The 20,481-nt window shown below is 41.0% G+C and overlaps 1 protein-coding gene across 39 annotated transcripts in view; it reads right to left on the bottom strand.

Annotated features, from left to right (window-relative positions):
* DLG2 (discs large MAGUK scaffold protein 2) overlaps positions 1–20,481 on the bottom strand; it is a 1,061,709-nt gene that overhangs the window by 656,110 nt on the left and 385,118 nt on the right. For 6 of the 39 annotated variants that reach the window (XM_074572435.1, XM_074572438.1, XM_074572450.1 and 3 more), the window contains exon 1: positions 15,346–19,864. The exons of 32 other annotated variants lie outside the window; for them this stretch is intronic. In XM_074572435.1, the coding sequence (XP_074428536.1) occupies positions 15,346–15,447 (102 nt within the window). In that variant the 5' untranslated portion in view covers positions 15,448–19,864. Of the gene's footprint in view, positions 1–15,345; positions 19,865–20,481 lie in introns of those variants that run through there. One more of the 39 variants, XM_074572459.1, reaches the window with a different exon arrangement.

Below are 20,481 nucleotides of genomic sequence, written 5' to 3'. Positions count from 1 at the left end.
AAGGAACTGAGAAAAACAAAGTCTTTGTCACTGTAATGAAATGAGACCTGACCATATAGATCTGTACTGAGGAAGGAGTTTAGTTAAAATATTCAGTATAAGTCTCCTCCCTAAAGGAATAGCACTTAATACATGTTAAAATATAATTGTATAATTGGAACTCAAGTGTTTGGGTTATGTAAAAGGTGCTGTGGGCGTATCAGCTTAGACAGATGTAATTAGATCTTGTATATTAACATTTTTCCCTTAAAGAAATAATCAGCAACATTTTTAGTAGTGGGGATGCTTTAGCCTAGGAACTTGGGGGAAAAGAGGTGCTGTTTGGACCTCCTAATTTAGCTCTGTGTCTGCTTTGTTCTTACCTCTGCCACTGACTGGACTGTAAGAATACTTCTGCAGTAGATTGCCTGCTTAATGCAACCCCAGCTGGGTGCCCACACAATGGCAACGCTGCTACTGCTTTTGGCGAAATCAGCATAAAACTGAATCGCCTGCAAGCATCAATCATGGTGCTGAAAATAGGACTAGATAGTAGCATTAAATAATACAATACTTGGCATGTATCTATAGTAACAGGTCATACACTGAAGCCGCAAAAGAAGTCTGTGGCAGGGCCAGGAATAGAAGAAATCAGAGCTTCAATCTCTCCTTGAGGCAAGGGTTAACGTCTTATACAGAAAAGAACGAACAGCCACACATCATTGCTTAGCTCAGCCAGTTTGAAGGGTACAATAAAAACAAATATGGTTTTACTCACAGTAAGTCAAACCACAATCAACAGCTACAGCTTTTGAGTATCCAGTGGAAGGCCTTGAAAAATCAAGTGGATGTACGGGAGGATAGGTTACTACTCCATCACCGGGTGAAGACAGGAGAATGACACTGACTTCTTGGATTTTCAAATACAGTGCAAAGCTTTCTAGAGAAGAGGATCTGTTTTTTTGAAAACAGTACACTGCATCTCTAGAAAGTGGAACAGCATAGCACAAATTAAAGTTGTTGTCAATCTTGTAATTTATTTTTTTTTCTTTTTTTAAGATAAAGAAGAGATGTGCAGTTCCTCAAGCCAGGAAAACAAAATAAATCCAAAAAAACCACCCACGTACAAGGGCTACACCAGGTATTTTCTAATTTTATTACTGTTATCCATGCTTGACTTTACAAATACAAGAAAAACATCCCACGGAAGAAATTCCAGAAGGAAAACCCAGACCTTAAGCTCCTCATTAAGAAGTTTGCACCAAGCTTTGTAATCCAACAAAAATCTCAACTGAAATCAAGATAGGGTTAATCCAAAATGGAAATATTTCCCCAATTTCATATTTCTCCCTCCACACAATGCCAAATGAAGGTGTCCTTATGTCTACTCTACTCATACGAGGCTTTCTGAGGAGTTTGAGAACAGTACAGGTATCTTGTTTTTAGGTAAGTCAAAGGCTCTCTTGGTAAGTGAAGGGGAAAAGACTACTTTTTGGCTTTGTTCCTAAAGTCTCAAAAGATTGGGACTTGTGGATTGAAAGACTTGAGTAGACTGAAACAGAGCACGCTCTTCAATACTCACCTGCGCTGACATGACAGGCAAGAAGAAGCAAGGAACGGTCACCAAGACCGACAGGACAAGCTTTCCTGTCTTCCCTTAGTTCGACCCACACCATGTATGTGACAAAGACATGGACAGCCCTTTCCCAGAGGCATTCCAAGCACAAACATCAAGCAGCTCAATTGAATTTTGCCCTAAGGCTAGCGACTGGAAGGTCTCAATACACTTAATAAAGGACTTTTTTAAAAGGCAGATATTCAGACCAAAAAAATGCAGCAACAATTACAGAGCTCCTTTAAAAATCCAGAGCCTTTTGCACTTGTCAGTATTTCATGCTGCATTTGTTCTAAAATGTGTTTTCTGCTGTGGGATTGTACCTGAAAATCATCTTTGCAGACAGCAGCCGAGCACATCGGTGCATTTGGGAGCGGGGAATAGCAGCAAGTTGACGTGTCTCTAAGCAGTCTGCACTTTTCTTAAGGGTCAAGCAGGAGCTCAGCAGCAAGCCGCTAAATGGTCATTTGTACCAACTCTGCAGGCAAGGCCATCAGGTTATCTACAGCCAAAGAAGCGATGAAAACACCTGTAGCTCGTAGCAAACACAGCCAGAAGGCCACCACCACCACCTGAAGACTGGTTGCTTCCAACCACAAAGCTGCCAAGTCCTCAGGTGTCTCTGCTCGTATTTATGGCGCTTAATGCTAAGTGATAACACAATGAACAAATTAAAAACAAAGTGCTTTGCACTTCTTTTGGGATCTCACCTGCTAACCTGTATGTATGATAGACACCTACAAGGTCTCTCTCTTTTGGGAATGGCACTATAACTTTAAATGTCGTTATATAAGCATGTGTTGGATGTAGAATTGTTTTCCTCACACACTGTAGGCTCAAGAATATTACTATAAAGGGGAGAAATTCACTTCCTTTTCAAAGCTTCACACACAGAAACTGTAATTTGCAGAGTAACAAGTTCAAAAACTATTCAGCTCTTTCTGGTTTTCAGCACCTTCTCTATTGCCCTGCTACAGCTTCATTATTTTCTTATTCCTTGCAGCACACATCAGTCTTTTTGGATGAAAGAAACCATTCCATATTAGTCACACCAAGAAAATGAATTTTGCCTTGCAGTTGGTAAATGAAGAGTATCAGAATTTTATTCACATGCAGAAAATAACAATATAATAGCCAAGGAACACCAAAGAAATACTGTGTTTACTCTATCACGTTTGCATGCCTTGTTTTGTATTCAAAAAAGCCATCTAATTCATGACTACGTTAGCTCTCTTTGGTAAATTTTGTGCCAAAACTTGTTGGCCCTAATTCCAACTAAAACCCAACAGATACCAACAGACCACATGTCATGTTGTACTTTGTAGGCATCTGATGCTTATGGAGCTTTTGTCAAGATAATCTAAGTATTATAGGAAAAGTAAGAGAAGCCAATCTTCTGGAACCTTGTACCCTTTAAAAAGGCAGCAATATTTTCAGACCCAATTACCAAATTTCTTTAGATACCAACTCTGATTGAAGTTTGAGAAAATTTTGCACATAAGCATCTCAATCAAAAGCCCTAACCCTAATTTCTGAAGCTAAACCACACCAAAGGGTAGATGTCTTAGTAACTGATGTGCCTTGGTCTTTACATCTGTCATTTACATGGTTTAGCCAAATCTGGAATTACTAATATGGAGGTATTTTACTGCAATATACTTTATCAGTCTTACTTTGGTCTTCGCATCAGCTTCTCACTATCTAAATAGGGGAATAAATAACGTAGGAAATTCAAAGCAGAATCTGCTCCCTTTCCCTTTCTTTGCTTATTTTAATTTTAGTTGCTCTTAATTCAAGGAATTAAAACCTTCTTAAGAAAGAAATGCTTTAAATACATTGGCAGGATTTAACTTATTCGAGCTTTGACAACAAATCGTGTTATTATTTACCGCACCATTCAAAGTCCTCTTTGACTTCTCACTCTTGCATAAGAGCGTCAATGTGCATTTTCTATATAAGGCAAATAGACCTCTCTATCACAAACATTTTTGACACTTTCAAATGCAGCTTTACAGCCTTAAACAGACATTCCGCTTCTCCCACCCACCCGCCATCTCATCCAAGGCCTACAGTCACCAAATTTTCAGAATTTAAGAGTGGGAGCATTGCTAATGCACCAGGTAAGCGCAGAGTTTAGTGACCTGTTTGCGTATGTACGTATATGTGAGAGGGGATGGACACGTTTCCCTATTCCCGTCTGCCATCTACTCCAGAAATGCCCTGTTAACTTCATTCTCCTCAACCACGTCCACTGACCTGGGGTCTAACAGTGAATTTTAAGTGAGAGCCAGTCACGGCAAAGAAAGCACATAGGCATATTTGAGAAGTGAAGCCAAGCAAAGCAGGCGAGAAGGTGTTGGGCTCAACACAGGAAGCACTGAAGGAAGAGGAGCATCACATGGTCAGATCCTTGGAAGGTGCTCAATTGCCATCAAAAGCCGAGGGGGCTGGTATCTCAAGGGTCTCGACCTCAGAGTCTCGCAAACTCCACCTGAAGCACACAAGGTGAAATCCCACCCCCGTAACAGCAGCCATTACAACTGAGCCCCTGGCAACGCTCCCAATTTTATCAAAAGGGGCTAAATTGCCTCTCTCCACATCTTCTATTGGATCAATGGAAGAACGGGGAGTGACTCTCAGAACATTTAACCTCCCTTCCCGTGTTTTAAACTCTGGATTATGCTTCCCAAATTTCCTTCTTTTTTAGCTGAAGAGATATTTCAGCTGGCGCGCTTAAAACCCAAACCGTTTCTTCTGCAAAGTGAGGTGTACGGCTGCATGCTAAATCACCTCTCATTTCTCCTGCTTTCAGTGAAATTTGGTGATTTATAGAGGTCCTTTCCAATCAACATTTCTACCATTCTGTGATTACTTCGTACACATTCTGATAATGTGAGCCGACCCTTTTCTATCTAGGCTCCTTTCTTTTATGAATAAACTGAAGACAGCAGAAGAAAAATCATCAGCCTACAAAACAACTACTTCTCATTTAATAACAGAAGCTTTATTAACTTGTGAGGCCCTATGCTGTCTCTCCTAGTGAATACAAATAGTCGAGAAATAGCTGGTGTTTGCACGCAGACTGTGGATTAGTTTGAGAGCAGCTCCGTTTCTCCGTCTCAGCACGCTGAACATTTTTCTTCCAATTACACGGGAAAGTAGTAGTTGCTAACGCTCTGTGAAAAGGTGCCGCACTCCAGCACCAGTAAGAGATTTACACATCAGATTCGTACAGATTACGGAACTGTAGGCAGCAAATTAAACCTCTGTTTTAGGAAGCCAATTCCAGCATAAAATGCAACAGCCTGAGGTTCATCTCCCAGCTCCGTGAGGGAGACGATGCCCCTCTGTCCCGACAGCTGTACCTGACTGGAGGAACCACCTGTGAAGCTCAGGGCACCTACAGCAATAACACTTTTAACACAAAAGCTCCTTCTTCATAACCAGATCTTGCAATCCCCTGAAGGTTTGTCTTGCAAAGTCTCGCTTCCCTCTGTCGCTGTTAGCTTCCAACACCTCTAAAGGCTGTTGAACTTCAAGACACTGGAAAGACATGCCCTTAATGCTGGAAAATTCAAGAGCTGCATGCCTGGAACTCGCATGGGGGTTGATGCATATAGTAAAGAGTGCAAAACACCAGGGCTTTACGGGAGGAGGTGCAACAGGCTCGTGCGTAATACGTACATACACACAAAATTAGATCCGCAAGCGCATTTTCTAGGTCATCTTCTTCTCCCTCCTCTCCTCTCCCCCTCCTCCCCTGGGTTTTCTTAATTGTTCTGGGAAGGAATACATGTTTCAAAATGTATCACCAAACTTTGTCTTACGAAAACATATTGTCCTGGTTATTTTATATCCCAAACTATCGTGTATGGAATATTAACTTTGCCAGTGCAAAAGTCTACTATGCTTTCTTATGCTGTCAAGTGTTTAGTTCCTACCCAGGTAATTTTTTATCTTCCTTAAGACAAGGATCAGAAATCCAAGTGCAAACACTAACACAGGCAAGGGAATGTAATGAGTTGGGAGGGTATAAATTTTATTTATTTTATAGGTACAGTGCAAAACGCTGTTACTTACAGCACTGAAAAGACCTTCTGTCACAGGTCTGCAGACTGATGTGTCCTGGATTTGATAGGACTCTACAGCGTTTTGTTTAATTTATGGTGGACTGCAGAATCTGGAATTTAATGTGTAGTTTAAGAGAGCCATATGGTCCTCTGAACTGGGCTGAAAGTCCCTCCGAGTGATCAGCCTAACCAGAATTCCTGAACGGTCACAAAATTTGTGTGATGCAGTTACTGATTTGCCTCCTTGCAACAGGTTTATGTTCATCTGCTTGTCTGCTTCCTGCCTCATGTACCATCCTATGACTATTTTTAAACAATGTTTGCAAAATAAAAACTCAAGTAACCAGAGCTCTGGAAAGTGCTTTTCCCCTGCAGCAACTTTATATAATAAATTAGATGATAGGAGCACTACTTGGATGGGTGGAGATAACAGCCTGTCGGTACTTTCATTGCAAACCCCTTTTTCCAGGGATTTGCAATTCAACCCTAACAATTTGCTATGCGCAAAATATGGGATTTGAAAACTCAGACCTGGAGGGAGAACTTTAAAAAAAGGATTAACAATAGTATTTCCAGGTATACCTGAAATAAATACTGTGAGGAGAGGGCTGGACGACAAAAAAAAGGATGAAATGCTTTGATTTTCACTAATATCTTTCCATTTTCACTTGTAACCTCCCCTGTCTCAGCCTCGCCACGGCTTTATGTTGATCCTTAAAACCAATGGCACATTGTACTCACACTGTTCGTTTCATTTCAGTGCTGCATAGATGCAATAATTATTAATTCTCAATACTCCTCTGAGGCAGCTATTACCAAGTTGATTTTCTAGGAAGAGACATAAGGCACTATTTGCCCCAGGTCACAACAGGAATGCTGGTGAGAGCCAGAAATAGAAATAAGGAGTTCCTGTTCCCCGTCCCAAACCAATGCCACAAAGCCCTCTCCGGCAGCGACTGTTTTCTCAATATTTTGCGAGGGTCATTATCCTGCTATTGAACTGTGTTTAATATGGACTGGAATACCCCTGGGATATACAAGAATTTGAAGGCATCTCACTGCCAGCTGACAATACCTCTCAGAAACAGAGTAAGTGCCAGGCCTAGCATACTTTAACAACGTACTTCAACAGGTGGTCATTATAAGCTCTATGCCAGTCTTACGAGGTGGCAGACAAGTGTGCATTACTAATTTAAATGCCTTAATAGGTATGCAACCTTTTAATTCACTGAATTCAAACTTCGCTCTCACTTGCAGGATCCGAAGTTAATAACGTGTAGGTGGATATAGCTAAGCTGGTGGGAAGTATTCCAGGGTGGACTACCCCCACATACTGGACACAGGCTCTCTTGCCTTTTGCCGAGTCCAAGGCAGGTTTCTTATCGATTTGGGCTTGGAGCTCTAACACAATATACCTGGGTATATTCCAGAGTGGGCTGTCACAGGTGTGATGGTGGTAGGTCCAGAAGAAACAGGCCTGGCATAGCTATCATGGCCTCTTTCCTATTTGTTAGATTTTCCAAGCTCACAGTTGTGGAATCATGCCCAAGACCCTAATACTACATCTGCTGTGCGAAATACAGCCATTTTTTAGCATGCTTCTTGGTTCCCAGGCCAAGTGGTTGAGAGATGGTCATGTCCATCTTACTACTAAAGTGGCATTTTTATTAAATGAAACCAAGGAGATGTGTTGCAGGCTTTCAAATATCATGTAAAGGCAAGGGGCAGGGATGGAAGCTGTTTGAAGATATAGCCAAGAGGACTGGCTGTAGGCTGCAAGTAATCTTCCCTGATGCGGTCTCATCCATGCTTCCTCCCTCCGGTCCCAGGAGTGAACAATCCTTCAAGTCACGCTTACGAATTGTCTTGAAAAAATCTTGGGAGCACCCCAAAATACAGCCAAGGAACAAAAATAACAATTTTGCAATATGCAATCAGGAGTTGAGTACTTTAGCATACTCCTTAGCTCTCTTTTACTTAGCTGTACAGGTATATCCCAAACATTTTGCAGCTGTCTGTAAAGGTCTGTACTTACAGGTCTGTTTCCATAAGGAATGAGCTCACGTCTTGCAAAGAAAGTGACTTTGTGTATGTCTATATGGTCTTCCGCAGGCGGCTACGTGTTGACATAGGCTCTGTACGACACCTGCCATAGCTACAGAGCCGCCAGGTGATTCATTGTGTGGAGTTCAGTGCTGACCCCAGCTTACATCTTCCTGAAAATTCATAGTTGGCATATTCTGTCTTAATTGCGCTGAACAGCTGTGAGCATCTCCTGAAGGAAATCTCCCCCAAACAATGCGTCAGGTTTCTCAGAATCGAGGGTTCTGAAACGCCAGTTTGAGGAAAAATTGAAAAAAAAAAAAAAACAATTTTCAGTTTCACTGAGAGTCAGACATTTTCCCGGAAAGCCTCCTTTCTGGCTGCGTACAACTCGTTGGGGATCATTTGAGTAGCCAACAGGTTAAATTCCTCATTGAAGCTGGGTGAAGAGGGCCATTTTTACCTTACGGATTGATAATGACGCTCTCAATACGCTCAATAGCTAAGTGACTCAAAAGAATAGCCCAACCTGTCATAACACTTCATCAGCTCATTCTGTGCCATCTCTCCTGGGATTATAGATCATTAATGTCTACAGGGAGTCACAGGAATCCCCATCAGTAATCTTGCTTCCCATTCAGGTTTCCAGTGCATTTAGCACAACCCCCAGCTAGTATCTCTTGAAAGATCCTGTCCCTAATGATTATTAATATTGCATCAAATGCTTAAAGATCAAGGAAACATGACCAGAAAAGTGAAAGTAATAAATACCTATTTCTGACAGCTACACTGGAAACATTAAAGCTACATTTCAAAGATCAGGAGAACCGTTCAGTGACAGTATTCAGTTTTATTACTATTATCACTTAAATATATTTATATAACACCTCTTTGTCACCATTCTCTTCTATGACATATTTTACAGTTAAGATGAATGTCTATATATAGCCTTCTCTTAGTCAATAATTAGTTTGCAAAATCAAGCTGCTCATGTAACTGTGCATCAAGTCATTCCAGACTTTATATATTTCGATTCAAAAGTACCTCATTTTATGTAGCTATTATGTATAATTTAAAGCAAAAATATATTTAAAACATCGAGTGTCTGCGCAAACTCTGAACTTCTCCTTCAAAGTATTCAATAACCCTTAACTGTGTGTCTCCTGCTCTACTTTTTCCATAGGTACACTTTACTGTCACATTTCTAACCCAGTGCTTGTGAACCACCACAATCAACCCTGCTTTATTACGAGCTTAAAGAAGAAACCCATTTCCCACCATGGCGATATGCTCAAAGGTACAATACAGAGAGTATTCAGAGCATCCTTTAGCTGCAGGTGAATTTCAAGTAATCTAGAGTGATGAAAATCAGACTCCACTGCTGTGCTACCAGTAAATGTTCTTGTTGTGAGGACAGGAGCATGCACAGCAAGCACCATGGTCCATCCAGTCCAGTGTCCAGCCCCTGACAGCAGCTAGAAGCAGACATTCTGGCAAAATGTGGAAAAAAGGCCAGTGATTCAAATGATGTAGGGACTGAAGATCCCACCTACAACAGAAGTTTCTTTCAGTGTATGCACTTTTTATAAAAAAAAAACCAAAACTCAACGCTTTATTAAAAAAGCCACTTTTAGTGTTGTTTTCTTAATTTAAACTATCTGCACATTTGTTATGGTTTCTCAGGGAATCTCCTACCAGCCACCCATCTCCTTCAGAGAGTACAGGGAGCTCGTGGGCAGGGCAGTGAGCAACAAATAAGACGCGATATTCTCACACAAGCAGAAATATTTTTAACATCTGATCTTGATGCTTTTAGAAAAATGCCTGGGCATCGCCCGCCCAGACGTTGGCCAGTGCCAGTGAGTGACAACTAATGAGTGAGCTCACTCCAAATAAGACTGAAATGGTATCGCTTCTTTCCTAACTAGGGATTTAACTCCTACATGATTGAGGGGATGGGCCCATCATTTGAGAGAATTCATGGTCTAACATATTTTTTTTCCCATTTTAAATCCAGCCAGACCTCACCGGTGTTGCTTTCTCGTCTGTTTGCCTCCTCAGGACCTTGCCCAGGGCATCGCCTTCTCATCCTGCCCCTGAGCTGCTGCCTTTCCTCCACGTGCCCCACCTGGATCTTCCTGCTGCTGCCTCCTACCTCTCCTGTGGCTTCTGCCATCCTTGTGCCTCCTGTAATACTGATTTCTGCAGCACCCACACTGAGTTCAAGACAACAAATTCAAGATCACTCATGAAGTCGCAGTCTACTCACCTTTGATACCAGAGTACTTCACCAACGGTTGGGAACAAGAAGTTCCGAGAAGTAGGATGCATTTTATAAACTTTTCAATACTGGGAGGAGTTTCTGGCAGGGTTCCACAGCCTTATAACTTGTTGTTTTGGCCTCAGAAAGCTTCAGTCTGGTGGCCTTTGAGTACAATGTATAGTTCATCTTTTCCCACACACATTGACGATGGGTGGGAACTGCTGGGGAGGGCTTGTACTTGTTCTTAGGCCAAGACTGTTAAAGTATAGGAGGGTAGGCAACGCCTACCAGAAAAAAAAAAGATATGGCCAGCTGAAATTGCTTGGGCTTACACCCCACGTCTAGCTTGCATAGATGCTATGCCAGAGAAGCCGCCTCTCCTTGCCTTGAGCACTATACACTAACGCACAAATCCTCTGTGACACAACCGATCATACTCAAGAGACTCTTGCCAGTGGCAATCCTGCATCTCTTCTGCGGCTCCTTCTATTGCTGAGTATTTCTATTTTAACACCACAGTGGCCTAACAAGAATAATATGTGGAAGTAGGTTTCTCAGTGCCACCGTCAAATGTTATGCATAGCAAGTGGCAGCGATGTTCCAGCTGACTTACTCTGCTGATTGTCTATGAATAGGCAGTAAACTCTTTCAGAGAGTTCTGGAACCCTATACAATATATCAGTCTTTACGGAAGGATCACAGAAGTCAGAATGACCATGAATATACTGTATTTTTACATCTGTCCAGTTCTGGCCCCCAAAAAATCAGAACTGAAATACATCAGTGGAGTCAGAGGTCATGTCCACATCATCAAGCCGCAGGAATGGATCCACAGAACAAAGAGCCGGTAAGAAGGACTCAACTACAACATTACACATATGTTTTGTGTTTTACTTTGAAATCGTGCTATTCTGTTTCTATAAACTGAATACCCATAAGATTTTGCAGAGCACTTGGTGTGTTCCTGGAGTGCATCTTTCTGCTTAGTTTCATCAAAAAGACAGCCCATTGCGCCCTCCAAGCCTACTCTGTAATGCAAAACAACACAGGACACATGGGCAGGGCTGGGAGACTAATTTTAAAAGCTCATTCATAATTTGAATGAATATTCTGTCTGGTTGTGTCCAGAAACCACCTCAGACTGTCCCATGAAATGTAAAATCCCACTTGAATTCATGGAAATGCATCAAGAAGATAAAGCATACAAGGCTTTGAACATGGTCTACTGTGTACCAGACCTAGTTAGAGAAGTATTTCCCTGTCATCTAAAATTACTGTTTCTTACAATCACCAGGTCTAGACTATGACAATGTAGAGATTATTCTCAACTAAGTGACATACCAGAGTTTGTTCAAGAGAGTAATAATGCCAGTACAGAAAACTAGTAGTTTTCTAGTAGTACTATCATGATAAAAAATAATAAATATGAATGTCAAGACATTCAGTAATGCCCCTTACTATTTGTTTTAATAATAAAACCTTCTGTATTGCAACGGTTTTGCAAAACATAGAAGTTTGGGCAGCTGAAGAAACAAGTGGTTTTCCTTTCGTGCTCACCTTGGATAGTGGAATAGGTCACTATTTGGCTATTTCAGCTAAAACAGAGAAACAGTACGAAAAAAATACCAAAATCAGCTATTGTGCTGGAGGACTGGTTGTGATAAATGTGCTAGGAGAAAAGAAAGAAAACAGCTAAAAGAAGGAGTTATATCTTACCTGTTTTAGAAAAAAAAAAACAGCACACTTTTAAATTATGCTAAGACATAAAAAAAACCCTAAATCAAAAGGAAGGTAGGATTTATCAAAATACCTGGCCAAGGTCAACAAACAGGGAAGTCACTCATCTTTCAATGGAATCTCCTCAATATCTATTTTCAATATACAGAGGTAAAGGACATAAAGCAGAAAAACCTTTCCATGTGAGCGTCAGAATTCTGGCTGAAATGTAATTTAAGAAACATCTCAGTCCACCTGAAATCCTTTCCTGGCACTCTTAATAAGAGCAAAATGAACAGGATATTAAGAGTTGGGAGATAACTCTTCTGCAATACCGAGCGAACTATTACAGGGCCCAATTCAGCAAAGTGAGTAAGCACATACTGACATTTAAGCGTGCTTTTAAGTCTCATCATCTTCAGTGAGAATCTGATATATGCCTTGGCGCTCCTCACGATGGAGATCCGTGAACGCAGGTCTATCCCACACAAAAGCCTTCCTTTAATCCACAGACACAAATCTGTCCATCCAGTAGCTGTGGAGCAACTCTACTGGGGATACACATTCATGTCCCAACCCTGCAAGATGATGAACAAGACAGTTCTGCAAAACACCCCCTGGCACCCAAGGGTCATATTTAAAAACCTGCTCATCCTCTCTCTGCTTCAGCTCTGTACCCCTGTGATGGAAACACTTGTACGTCTCTACCAGAAAAGGAAGAAGGGTTTAAATACGTTAAAGTAGGTTGCACTAGTGGCACTTCAAGTAGACACTACCCTGCCTTTCAAATTAAACTGCTCTGGATTCTTTGCAATTTCAAGGTCAAGGACTATAAAACTGGGCATCATTGCAAGTAAAGGTCCAGGACAAGGTCAACTATCAAAGCCCAGGAAATCAAGCTGTAAAGGAAAGCTTCCCGCAGGCGCAGTCCAGACTCCTCCACTGCCTTCTTTGCAACATATGGTGTAGTAAGACATGCACACCCTCTTCCTGCCCCCCCAGTTTAACTCCCTGGCACCACCTGTTAAGAGTGAGCAGGCTGTAAAATTATTGCATTGGGAACAGATAAAAATGGGTGTGATGGTTCTGATTGGTGCGTTTCTCTCACTCACTTCTGTGCCCATAGGGGAAGACGACTGTATTTGGCACAAAGTTAAAAGTAAAAACTGTAAATCAAGAGTGTGAGCAACACTGCATTCCTGTAACTTGCACTGTCCTTTCGAAAGGCGCTAGTTAATAACCTGACCTGGTTCTTTTATCACTTGGAGATATTTGTCAGAACTTTGAATTCCTTTGTTGTCTATTCCACTTATCTGTATTTTAAATCTCTGCTTCTATTCTGAGGACCCATTTTCTCATCTGCCATCCAGAATCTAAAGTGTCATTCCAGTATATTACTCTCCTTCCCGATTTCAAGAACCACGTGATTGCAGAAGTCATAATATTATGAGCATGCTTAGATCCATGATTTCATGCCATGTAACTAAGAGATTTCCTAAAAAGAAACATCCTTACTTCTTGTTCAAACTTCTTTGCTTCTTAACAATGGATCTGAACCCAAAAATCTAGAAATAAAACCCTATGTGCCCAAAGCAAAAAGTCATGTACTGAGATAGGGGCTGTAGAACAAATGGAAATGAGAAAAAAATGTTTGAAGTGAGGTGATGCACTGGTATGCATACAGAATATCTCCTGCGTGACGGTGGTATCAAGGGGTACTAATCTGACATGTGTTGAACCAACTCAAGATAACTCAGTTCGCTCGTGCTCCTTTTCATCTTTCTGAAAATGATCACTATCCCACACATCCACTTTTCATTTGAGAAGTAGTTCATACACCACCACAAGAAGATAAAACATTGACTGTGACTAACTTAATGAGCCTGAAGCGCTGAAGAAAGAGGAGGAAAAAAAAGTTTGAAATTTATGATTTTCGTTCTCTTGCTTCTTCCTAACAGGATCTGAAAATCATGAAAGAACTTAAGTGCATCAAAGAATATCCTTTGAAAATCATGCTTACAGGCAGGAATACAAATTCGATGCTGGTCCCTAGGCCACTGGCCTAGCTTTGTAGAAGGGTGGCTTGCATTTAATTTCCCTTGACTAAACAATTCACCTTTTCAGTTATAATTTAACACTTGAAAACAAGAGGGTTTAAGTTTTTAAAGTTAAAATAATAAAAAAAAAGAAATATTAATTGTTCTTATGAAAAAGATGCAAATTAAAAAAGCTTTTAAACTCTTGATGCTATTTATATCAGTAGTGGCATCATGACACAGCAATTAAATTATAACCCTTTCGCTAATAGAACGTATTTTTGCCTATTTAAAATGGAAGCGAAGAAAGAAGAAACTTTAGTTCAGGGAAGTCTCAAGTAACAGGAGATGTAGGCAGGTGGTAGTTTGAGGAAAATGAAAAGGTAGAAAAATAATTTGCAAACGTTTGACTGTAACTTTGAGTTTAAGTATATTATTCGAAGCAGTAGGCGATTTGTCATTAACCTCTAGCTGAACTATGTTTAGGGAGCATTGAGTCATCTATAACCTATTTGATCAAGTTACTTCATTTTATTTAGGCTAGTCTGTTACATAGGGACTCCAAAAATTGCTCTGTGTTCCCTAGTTTGTGGACTGTACAAGTAAAATTTGGGGTTTTGTAGCTCAGTCATTTTTGAGGATTAAAAAAGTTACACAGATGATTTAAAAACAGTTACTATCACAACCATTTTTTATATAACTGCTCATTTCCTACTCTATTTAAACATAGAAGAACAGTTTTAGTAATGGGCAGTATTTAAGGACAGCAAGGAAAAGGAATGGGACAAAGCTGTAACCCCCAGGTAAAATCATCATGATTGATCCAATGATCCAAAACCCAAACTTGTTTACCCAAAGAAAATAAGTTTTAAAAACATGCCATCACTTTTGAATTATTTCAGAAAAATAACAAACAACATTGGTTATACTCGAATATCAAGTCAGGATGTATATGGGGAAAAATATAGCCCAATCCAACACCTTTGTTAAAAGCAATGGGGTGGGATTGCATTACACAGCCAGAAAAGAAACTTCTCTGGCTAACTGCGCCACCTCTTGATTTAAATTTAAAAGAGAAATTAAATGATTGTCCAGTCCCTAGAAGAAAACACTTATTTAAAGATATTCCCGTAGACTTAAAAATGGGTTCAGGAGCTTACGTTATTTATTTCTTACAGAGAAGTCCAGGGCTGTATAGTTTAGTATTGCTCTTACGGCTAACAGCCAGTTCAGCAATATAAATGGAAAAAATATATTCAATCTTGCTGGTTTGTGTTTTTGTAATAACAGTGTACACATCAAAATCAATAAAGCCGGGCAAACGGCAGAGTAGTGGTTTAGTAATCTTAGCACTGTTAGCTAAGTATACAATCAACTCTAGAACAAATGCTTCATAATCCGTTAGATTCCCCTATGTAAATCTATACCCGTACAACCCTGGGAAATAAGAAAGCTTTACTTCTGGTTTTTTTTCCTAGCGTTTAAAACGTATCGGCTGTAAGCCCTAAATTATAGCCAACGTATCGCAATTTGCACTGAAATCCCTAGTCAGACACGAAATTAAATAGCACAGATATTCAAAGGAGTTACAGCATGCATTTAAATACATTAACCACATCCTACCTTGCATCCAAACATCAACGACAAAGTGTTGTTGGTGCATGCAACTTTGCAGTGGCAAATCATTGGTGTAAAGCAGTCAGGATTTTTAACAATAGGGCACATTCCTTTAGTGCTGCAGTAGTGGCAGCCTCCTGAAGGCTGAAAACAAGTAGCTAATACAGCACATGGAGTGGCAACATATGCTGCTCAACAGCTAGCTTTTCTCGTGCTGGTCAGAAGCAGCCTGCTTGAATCTCTACCTGTGTCCCATTCAGCCATCCCCTTCTTTGTTGATGAATCAACGATGCAGCCTTGATCACGAATCTCAGGATTTCCCTTCCTCTGGGAAATTAGTTTTCACATCGGGAAGCGGGGGGGGGGGGGAGGAAAAAAAAAAAGGAGAGAGAAATGGAAATGAGGGGGACTAGCAGGTGTGGCAGTATTAGCATGTAAAAGGATGTAAACGCCTACTCATAACAATCACATAAGATTGTCATGCTAGCTGAAGTGGGCTGAAATTATTCCATCGGAAGAAAAATACTGCAGCTCCTGATTTGGTAAAAAGCCAGTGAGTTGCTGCAATACATAGTCATTGTGGGGAGAGAAGAGGAAAAAAAAAAAAAAAATTACTTATCTAAGAAGCCAGAATCCTCAGCCTTTATCAATATGCATTCCAGTAAGGATTCCCTTTCCAGCGCCTCCCCGAGAAAAAGAATGAAATCAGTTGCAACTCCGGAGAAGCGATGACCTTTGCTTTCCCCAAAAAGATGAATCTCAGCATGAAACAAACTGTACTGAAAGCTGAAAATCCCCGATGCTGGGAGTTTGCAATCAGAGAAATACAAGTAACATTTATCCAATCCTGGCTTGCCACATGGGAGCTTTCTCCAGGCACAAATTTACAAAGAGACAGGTTGAAGGATTGCAGGAGACACTGAATACAGATATGAAGTTACACGGCAAATGCACCAGCACGAAGCTTAAAACGCAACCCTCTTTAAACTCTGCTTTTGAGGCAATGTAACTACTGACTCCAGCTAGGGCTGTTACCCTATAACCTGCAAACGGCTCGCTGTATTTCAGAAATGCAATAATTACAGAAGTTTGGGAGCAGAACGCTGGTTTGGATTCGGTTACAGCTGTCGCTGCTCCTTCAGTTAAAGCAACACCAGCTGAAAATGCATAATAAAGCATTTGGATGAGCAAACCGCTAGCTGTGCTTTTTAAGAGGATTATTTATATCAAAAGTTGGATGAATATATCCTCCAGTTTTAGGTTCGGTCATGGCAGACACACAGATATAAGAGGAAAAGGCTACGATATAGAAAGTGAAGCGATGCCTTCGATGATTTCACAGCCGATAGCAAGGTAAACCCAGCAGTTGTTTCACAGCGACTTGACCCTGCTTTTTTTTGCGACTCACTAAGCTCTGCCCATCGAATTAGAAACTCTTTCTAAAGAAACGAGAGCAGCTTGTCTCCCTGGCAATCGCGAGTGAGTTCTTAAGGCACAACTGAAACAATTTGCTGAAACAAACCCGAACTAGAAATTTGTTATAAAACAGAATGGAGAAAATGGCAAATGGAGGTCTCTGCGTGAAGCCCGGTCAAGCAAGATAGAGGGTGAATGGCACAGAATTTTTAAAAAGATCTACCTGAGACTGCAGACCCTAATGTCAGAGACCTCCTTTATTAAGATTTTATGTCTGAGTAGATGTATGTAAGTGTGTGTGTATTGCATGGATGTATATATCTAAATTTTAAGTACAATTTCTTCAGTCTAACTTACCCTCACTTTGCAAAGTTCAAAAACCTAAAAGAATCACTTTCTTAAACAGCGCTGATCCTACTTTTTCTTTTGTGCCATACAATGACGTTATTTTTATCCAATTTTTGTGTGTAGCTAAATTTCAACTTGGTATAATATTTTCTGATTACTGTTTCTCACTCTGTGTTTTTGAACTTAGGGCTTGCAAGAGCCCCGGCTCAGGAAAATGACAGTACTTTCTAGATTGAAGCGGCAGACAGAACTGCTCCACGGTTAAGAGTTACAACCCAGTTCCATTTCTGAAAGATTTATTTCTCGCAAATAACAGGCTCTTACAACCCAGTGCCCTCAATTCACTCAGCTCATACTTTGTCCCTAACAGCCTGGACACGAGCGTTACATGTCGTGGGAGTTTCCTACGCGGCGGCCAATCAATCAGCTATCAATAATCTAAGTTTGCCTGACCTGTTTGTCCAGCACTTCTTTTCTGACTTGCTGGGCTAGTTATCATCTGGAGCGGTGACTGAGCCTGTTCAGAAACGCACCACGGTGACAAACAGCAGCCGTAACATCGCCGCATCTTTGATCTGTTTATTCCTAGCTTGCCTGTCTCATTATTAAGCTATGTTATACAGATTTTCTTTCAAGCACTGTCTCTCACATAACCAGCACTGGTGTAAATATAGAAAAGTGTAGTTTCCATGACAATACATTCCATAGTTACAGCCAGCAGCCACTATCATTAAAACATGAATCACTGTGCTACCTTAAGGTGTGAGCACACTACATCACTGGCCTTAGAAGCGTTAATTTGGGATGGGGGTGGCACGACAATATTTTTAGGAGACACTACTACAAAATGCCAGAAAACTGCACTATTTAACTGTTTTAGCAGTTCTAATATCCACCCATCTTAGACATTCAAGTGATCAGTAACACCCTCAATCTGTCCTAATCATTAGCGTTTCTAATATAAGAATACATCACATCTGCACCTTTCAATGTTTTAAACACGATGTACTCATTTAAAGCTGGACTCATAATCACACAAACATGATTTCTGATTAACGTTCACAGGGCCTAATTAAAATCACCTGCATTTAATTCCAAATTCAGATTTCAAGGAAGGGCAAGAAAACCACCCAGTTAGCCTCCTGGATCTTTTGGATCTGACTGCATTCAGCTGGCTCGTGCTCTCGAAAGGGAGGACATATCTGCTCATTAAAATTCCCGTTTCTTCCCCAGTCCCTGATTTTCAACGTGACACTATTGCCAACTTTCAACCAGAACAGGTTTCGTTTGTGATTTCATTTCGGTGCTAAGATGCATCAAACCCCCATCACCTGAGTATTGCACAAGGCACGAAACGCATCCCTTCACACTTAAACTAATTGTTGCTTTCAAGTGAAAAACAGTTACCTGACGTACAGTCATTTGGGAAAAGATCAGAAAAGGAAGATTCATTCCAATGACAGATTGGAATAATAACTCATATCGCAATGGGCCAAGACATTTATTTCAATTAAGTGACAACCACATATAGAAAACTGCCATAAGAAAACATTTGCTCAGAGATCCTCCTCTATCTTTCCCCCCCGCCCCAATAGCAGTCATCACAGGCACAGTAGTAAACTGCTAATTGCCAGGAAAAGCATTTAAATCACAGTCATACAGCAGGAGCAAGGGTTCTTGGAAAATCTGTGTCCACATTTTCCCTCTGCCTGATGGGAGACGCAGAAGACCGTGCATTGTGGGTGTCACTGTATGAAAAAGAGAGTTCCCAGATCTGCTGAGTTTTGTGAGCCCTCCACCTCTCCTTGGACCTGAGCGCACCGATCCAGCCCACTTGCTGGCAGCCGCTGTGCTGCCACCATGAAGCGCACCTCTTCGGCTGCCGGCAAAAGGGGACGCTCCCAGCACATTGCGGTGTACTTATCGCCAGAAGCTTTGAGCGCAAATGACCCCACCAGCGAATAGAAGCCACTTGCTATTGTCTGAGCTCGGTCTTCGCAAAAGTTACTCTCTCCCTCACCTGCTGGATTTGGGAGGAACAAGAACGGTTGCTCCACTTCTCATTGACATTCGGTCTGTTCAGCTGCTAAAATTTCTCCTGCTCTACCAGTCTCTCTGGCAGCTGCCTTCACCCAACCTTTCCAGGTTCTCCGGCGATATCTGCCTTTCACAGTGCACTGTTACAGGGAAATAGATGAATTAACTTGGAACAACTGAGTTGCGTTTCTGGAAGCATTATGGCCACGTTTGCATGGTACTTCCTTACCTAAGGCGTACGTGCCTCCTCCTGCACTGGAGCTAGCTCAAATAGCAACACTTAGCCCTGCACCTGACATATCCTGTGAGAATCCAGAAGACTAATATAGGTAAAAATAAAAATAAAGACCTGGAGAGTCACAAATAATTTCTAGATATTCACCCTTGACTATATTAGGATATTTGATTGACTGTTTTTTTTTTTCAAATTCCCTGCCATTTCTGTTGAGGAAATTGCTTAAGTTTTTGTATTATAGTACAGATTTGTGTATTTCCCCTTATTTTCACTACTTCAATTTTTGTTCCATTGCTACACCATGAAAAATTCCTCTAACCCTTTACCACATCCATTAGATACCAGAAGACTGAGATGATCTACAGACCCTTGCCCGAGCTATACGCATTGTTAATTTCTTCTAATCTTTTGTTAGAATTCAAAATCACCGTCTCTGTTGCTATTCTCTGAATTCCCTGTACACTAATCAAGCCTCCTAAAAACTAAACCTGTCTCTGACAGTGATTAAAGAGAAGTTGTCTTCTCAAAGAACCATATTAGATGAAAGAAAAAGGCTTGTTACACCACAGGCAGCACGTACAAAAGGAACCAGAGAATATAAATATAAAATGAAACTGAAAGATGCCCCATCAAAACAGAAATGACTGCACACAACCCTGGCACATGTTCTTTAAGAACAAAACAGTCTCAAACCTCTAGTCTGAACCAAAGTTTTCACAGCTGTCCTGTCACTTGGAAGGAGTCTACTTAGGGCATTTCAAGGACCTCATCTATGTCTATGCTTTATGTGAGCTGGTCATTTTGGGGAACAGAATGAAGATGATAAGCTTTTATTTTGCTGATATTTGTCTGTCGGTGAACATCAGAAGCCCGGGCTTAGTTTGCCTGAAAATCCACCTGCCTTTGGAACAATTATCGTTGAAGCCAACCCAGGAAAGACGCTACAGTCACTGGATATTAGCTCAAGAGCAGCTCGAATCAATGGAGGAGCTGCTATTTTGTGTCCTGTCCACACCTTTGCAAAGCTATGTTTGAACCTGCACTAAGGGGTAATATGAAGAGCAGGCATTTTCAACCCTGCTCTTAGAAATAGGGATAAGGGGACT

Source organism: Larus michahellis, chromosome 1 (assembly GCF_964199755.1).
Source record: "Larus michahellis chromosome 1, bLarMic1.1, whole genome shotgun sequence".
Lineage (NCBI taxonomy): Eukaryota > Metazoa > Chordata > Aves > Charadriiformes > Laridae > Larus > Larus michahellis.
Note: the sequence above shows the minus strand (reverse complement) of the source record. Positions and strands in the feature narration are given on the sequence as shown.